This window comes from Pelobates fuscus, chromosome 6, assembly GCF_036172605.1.
Source record: "Pelobates fuscus isolate aPelFus1 chromosome 6, aPelFus1.pri, whole genome shotgun sequence".
NCBI lineage: Eukaryota > Metazoa > Chordata > Amphibia > Anura > Pelobatidae > Pelobates > Pelobates fuscus.
In genome coordinates, this window is record NC_086322.1 from 32,134,307 (window position 1) to 32,140,846 (window position 6,540).

General features: G+C 50.2%; 1 protein-coding gene across 2 annotated transcripts in view; it reads right to left on the bottom strand.

Moving 5' to 3' along the window:
- Positions 1-2,035, bottom strand: part of SLC4A11 (solute carrier family 4 member 11) — a 188,922-nt gene extending 186,887 nt beyond the window's left edge. For both annotated transcript variants that reach the window (XM_063457590.1, XM_063457589.1), the window contains exon 1: positions 1,943-2,035. In XM_063457590.1, coding sequence (XP_063313660.1) covers positions 1,943-1,979 — 37 coding nt within the window. In that variant the 5' untranslated portion in view covers positions 1,980-2,035. The remainder of the gene's footprint in view (positions 1-1,942) is intronic.
- Positions 2,036-6,540: the final 4,505 nt, after the last annotated feature.

Sequence of the window (6,540 nt, forward strand, 5' to 3'; positions counted from 1 at the left end):
TACAGATCCAATGTTAACAGACCCCCACTGGTGTTGTACAAGAGAAAAATCAGCTTCTTTTTATGTTGGAGTTTTAAGCACCATTATTAGTCCATTGAAGCAGCAGCAGAATAATGGAATATTAGGATAAATTGCAGCTTTCAGTGTTTTCTGACTTTATTAAGTTTACTTTGTATAGAGGATGCAAACATCCATCAACAGATGCATTGTGATATCTGAGAAAACATCCCTATTATATAAAGCTCCATCGGATACCCATGTTTACATACCAGTAACACATGCTGGGTAATATTACATAGGGACATCCATCTGTTTACAACCCAGTAACACACAAACAGTGAATGTTAGTATGCAGAGCAGTCTGTTACACACCCAGCAAGCACTGCTGCTATTTGTATCAGGCACATATAGTTATTACACCCCTGTGTACCAAACACTGTACCAAGTCCTCCATATTACACCTCACACTCCTCTAACCCATCTACAAATACACCTGATACAGTTAGTAGTACATATGCCATATACATTCCAGAGATAGGTACACAGTTATGAATATTACAATTATTACACACACAGAGAGTGGAGACAGCCAGGAATAGTGCATGCTTTGTACATAGTGACCAGCTCCACGCAGTTATTACACCTCTCTCCATATAGAACATACAGACTAGTAAACCAGCTATGATGCAACTTGTCCATCTGTTTGTTTGCTGTTGAAGCAGAATCCCTGGTGTTTGGAAATAGAATCTCCAGAAATGAGGCAGAATGTCCCAGACAGGGGCAGCAGCCTGGCTCACAAACACTTTCCCTCCCAAAAACAGCCAGCCACGGGGGGATCAGGGCAGTGAGAGGGGGGGGGGCCCAGTGCGGTGTGAGGGGCTCTCTGTGCATGCCTGTGGGAGCCTGGATGCAGTGAGATTCCATGCAGTGAAAGGAGCTCTGAGAAGGGGAGCCTCATTGCAGTGAGAGAGAGGGATTCCATGCAGTGAAAGGAGCTCTGTGCAGTAAGAAGGGGAGCCTCATTGCAGTGAGAGAGAGGGACTCCATGCAGTGAAAGGAGCTATGTGCAGTGAGAGACAGGGGGGGGGGGTTCCATGCAGTGAGAGACACAGTGGGATTCCATGCAGTGAGAGAGAGAGAGAGAGAGAGAAGGGGATTCCATGCAGTGAGAGAGAGAGAGAAGGGGATTCCATGCAGTGAGAGAGAAGGGGATTCCATGCAGTGAAAGGAGCTATGTGCAGTGAGAGGGACTCCATGCAGTGAGAGAGGGGGGGGGGGGGGGGTTCCATGCAGTGAGAGACACAGTGGGATTCCATGCAGTGAGAGAGAGAGAGGGGGATTCCATGCAGTGAGAGAGAGAGGGGGGGATTCCATGCAGTGAGAGAGAGAGGGGGGGATTCCATGCAGTGAGAGAGAGAGGGGGATTCCATGCAGTGAGAGAGAGGGGGATTCCATGCAGTGAGAGAGAGGGGGATTCCATGCAGTGAGAGAGAGGGGGATTCCATGCAGTGAGAGAGAGAAGGGGATTCCATGCAGTGAGAGAGAGAGAGAGAGAGAAGGGGATTCCATGCAGTGAGAGAGAGAGAAGGGGATTCCATGCAGTGAGAGAGAGAGAGAAGGGGATTCCATGCAGTGAGAGAGAGAGAAGGGGATTCCATGCAGTGAGAGAGAGAGAAGGGGATTCCATGCAGTGAGAGAGACAGTGGGATTCCATGCAGTGAGAGAGACAGTGAGAAGGATTCCATGCAGTGAGAGAGAGAGAGAGAGTGTGAGAGGAGCTCTGTGCATAGAGGAGGGCTTGCTCCAGTGCAGTGCGATGGACTCTCCCCGCCTGCCTGGGGGGCCCAGTGCAGTGAATGGGTTTTACGGGGGGGGAGGGGAGGGAGAGGAGGGGGTGGGGGACCTGTTGCTGGCTGAGCGTTATAGCAGTGCTGAGACTTACCGCATGGCTGAAGGTGGAATACCCGTCTGGCTGCCATGCTGTGTGCTGCCGGATCTCACTCTCACCCCATCTTCACCATCCTGACACTTTAAGTTTTTTTAGCCAAAGCTAGGCAGCCTCCTGCATGGGAGGAGATTGGGGAGGGGGGAGACATCACACCCTCTGCTCCTCCTCCTCCACCTCCTCCTCCTTCTTCCCTGACACTCATTACCTCCCTAACCCGGGACTGGCACACACAGAGCATCACACAGGGGACTGGTACACACAGGACATCAAACAGGGGACTGGCACACACAGGGCATCACACAGGGACTGGTACACACAGGGACTGGTACACACAGAGCATCACACAGGGACTGGCACACACATGGCATCAAACAGGGGACTGGCACACAGAGCATCACACAGGGTCTGGCACACACAGAGCATCACACAGGGGACTGGTACACACAGGACATCAAACAGGGGACTGGCACACACATGGCATCACACAGGAGACTGGCACACACAGAGCATCACACAGGGACTGGTACACACATGGCATCAAACAGGGGACTGGCACACACAGAGCATCACACAGGGACTGGCACACACATGGCATCAAACAGGGGACTGGCACACACAGAGCATCACACAGGGACTGGCACACACATGGCATCAAACAGGGGACTGGCACACACAGAGCATCACACAGGGAGTGGCACCCACAGAGCATCACACAGGGGACTGGCACACACAGGGCATCACACAGGAGACTGGCACACACAGAGCATCACACAGGGACTGGCACACACAGGGCATCAAACGGGACTGGTACACACAGAGCATTACACAGGGGACTGGTACACACAGAGCATCAAACAGTGGTCTGGCACAAACAAGGCATCACACAGGGACTGACACACACAGGGCATCAAACAGGGAACTGGCACACAGAGCATCACACAGGGCCCAGGGTCTGACTGGCACATACATGGACTAGTACACAGGGCATCACACAGGAGACTGGCACATTCATAGGGGACTGGCACACACAGGGCATTACACAGGAGACAGGCACACACAGGGACTGGTACACACAGGACATCACATAGGGAATGGCACTCACAGGGCATCGAACAGGGGATTGGCACACACAGGGCATCACACAGGGACTGGAACACACAAGGCATCACACAGGGGACTGGCACACAAAGGGCATCACACAGGGCATCTCACAGAGGACTGGCACACACACAGTGCAACAAACAGGAGGAGGCACACAGGACATCACATAGTGGACTGGCACACACTGGACATCACACAGGGACTGGCACACACAGGGCATACCATGGACTGGCACACACGGGGCATCACACAGGGACTAGCACACACAGGGCATCACACAAACACAGGCACACATACAGGGCATCACACAGCGACTAGCACAGACACAGGGCATCATACATGGACTGGCACACAGAGGGCGTTACACAGGGGACTGTCCCACACTGGGCATCACACAGAGACTGGCACACACAGGGAACTAACACACACAGGTCATCACACGGGAGTGGCACACACTGGGCATCACTCAGGGACTGGCACACACAGGGGACTGGCACACACTGGGCATCACTCAAGGACTGGCACTCACAGGGCATCACACAGGGGACTGGCACACAAAGGGCATGGTATGCTTTCATTGGCAATCACACAAGTAACTTGCACTCAAAGGGCATCACACAGGAGACTGTCACACACGGGGCACGGTATGCTTTCATGGAGAATCATACAGGAGACTGTCACACACGGGGCACGGTATGCTTTCATGGAGAATCATACAGGAGACTGTCACACACGGGGCAAAGTATGCTTTGAAAGGGGTCACACAGGAGACTGAAATACACAGTGCATGGAATGCATTCTTGGGGCTTCGCATGGGCACATAATGTTTCCAGAGGCAACAAAGAGGGCATGCTATATTTGCAGGGGCATCACACAGAGCCCAATATGCTTGCACAAGCTTCATACAAGGCACAATATGCTTGCATGGGGTACCACAGGTGGCATTGTCTGCTAGTCGGGCATTGGAGAGGTTGCAAACAACGAACAGGTGCATCACTGAGGGCACATGCTGGTAGGAAAGACATCAGAGAGAACACTCTATAGTTCCAGGGGTGCCATAAGTGACACATGATCTTTGCATAGCGGCCACTTAGCTCAGTGTCTAGGGATATGAAAGTGAGGGTACCCAGCACAGTATACAGAGATACCAGTGCTATAAGACAGGGCACACAGGACATTATCATTTTAGGGCGACAGGACAGGGCACACAGCACATTATCATTTTAGGGCGACAGGACAGGGCACACATTTCTGTATGTGTTCAGAAGCATAGGAGAAGGTTACATGGCACGATGAGTTTTAGGAACATTAGAGATTACACATCGACCTGGCACAGGGTATCTTTAGTCCCTTCAGAGAGCAGGATGCAAATTTCATGATTCATTGACATAAAATAGGGCATATGTCCCTTGTGCAGCATGCACGCAGATACAAGACAAGAAAAGTCTCACTGGCACTTGCATGGGTATTAAGCATTTCCAAAAAGCAAAACGACAGAATGTGACATACACAGGCTCCTCCATAAATACAAGAGAGCTCAGATTAATAACATGTACAAGCAATAAGGTATAGGACGATTCAGCGATACAGATGTGGCAAATTTCTGTGAATCTTTCGGTAACAAGACTGAGGATGCAGGATATAGATTTCACTATCACTGCAAGAAAGACACAGAGAAAGCACAAAGACAAAACGCAGGGAACCCTACTGGTCTAGCAACGGCACAGGAGAGTGCACTGAGCTCATTTCACTGGCAGAGGAATAGATGAGAGGATACGTCTTGATGGCACCTTCACTGACAATGGGCATATATTATTAATGGGTTACAGAGTACACAGAATTATAAATAAAATACTGCATGGGGGGGGCGGGGCCTGGCTGCTGCCTGAACAGGACGCAGGGTGAGGGAGCTCCTCAACCCTAAAGCATATATATGCAAGAAAAACGGCAATCTACCCCACAACATCACCCAGCAAGGATCTACCTTGACTCAGAAGCAAACGGGCAGCATTGGTGTGAAAACCCGATGGCGAAACACACCCGTGGTGAAGAGAGCGCCTTGCGGCCTACTAATAGGCACCGGGCGGGAGACGCGGCCGGTCTCCTGTCCACTACTCGACTCGCAGGCAGCTTGGATCTCGCTTTCCCCCCTCTGGGCCGGTGGGGGTTATCCCGGTCCCCGCTGGGCCACATGCTAAGGTCCTCCCGGGTCGCTGTGAGCCGCCTCCACGACAAACGAAATACTGTGCAGAGACACCTAAGATGGCGGATGCGCCTATGTCTCAAACATGGGTGCAAAATCCAGCCGACCTTACTTTAGCACTAGGTCAATTTGAAGCACGACTGGATGCAGCCTTTGGAAAACTATGGGCCAACCTACTGGAGCTGATGCACCGAGTGCCTCCTGCGGCACCGCCACGGGTGAGAAAGCAGACATTAAAAGAGAAGAGGCAAGAGAGACCCTCCAAAGGCATCCCGACCGCACTAACGACACACCACGCTACGTTATGCCTTCCTGGGCCTAGAGTCACCCGGGGAATACCCCCAAAGCACAGACCACGTATGCAGGAGAGAACAACGAGCCAAAGCCAACATGGTACAGCTCCCTGTAACTTCCCGGATGGGAACAACTTGGACTCAAAGAAGACCCAAGTTAGTGGCAACAAGGTGCAGGCTCTGGAACAGGCCTGGGGCCTGGGAAGTACCTCGCTCTCAACCAACAGCGTGGATGGCTGCAGGGGACATTGCATGTATGTTAAACAGGTGCCCAACCAGGGAATCGGCTAGCCTCATAACTCTGGGAGATGGCTGCAGGCCGAGATCAGTCACCGGACAGGGACTCTGACTCAAGACTGCTAACCCAGCGGTATCAAAGCTATAACAGTGTATATGTTTTATAGCTTGAATTAACCAAACTTAACTAATCTTATATCACAATTAACCCTAGCCTGTTTTACTCAGTTAGATTGTTAATTTGAAATGCACATAATGTTCAATCAGCCTGCTAACATACCGTTTTTTTATGATACAACCATTTGTTATTTAATACATGGCTCGCAGATTATCACCGGGACATCTCATCATACCTTGTATATATAGGTGGCTTGTTTAGCGACATTTAAACATGAGAGTTGCCATGTTGACAGCTACACTTATAGCACACGTATAGTGTTAACTGTTAAAAAATTGTATTATCTCTATAGTAGCATAATCTCACATACGGTGCCTTCACTAACGTTAAAAGACGACAACAAAGTCGATAGCAAAGCTGTGTTATTTAACGATGTCTGCCATGCATGTATAATCACTAACGGATCCAAGCGATAACCATGCAGATTACGATGTTAAGCTATATTATATGTTTATCTTGTTCACTTAACCCTAAAAATGTGCAATGCCTCCCATGTCATAGTGTTATTTCTTTCTGTGTATCATCTGGTTTGCTTCAGCTATTGTGGCAGAACAAACTTGCCTGTTACTTATTTGCACAA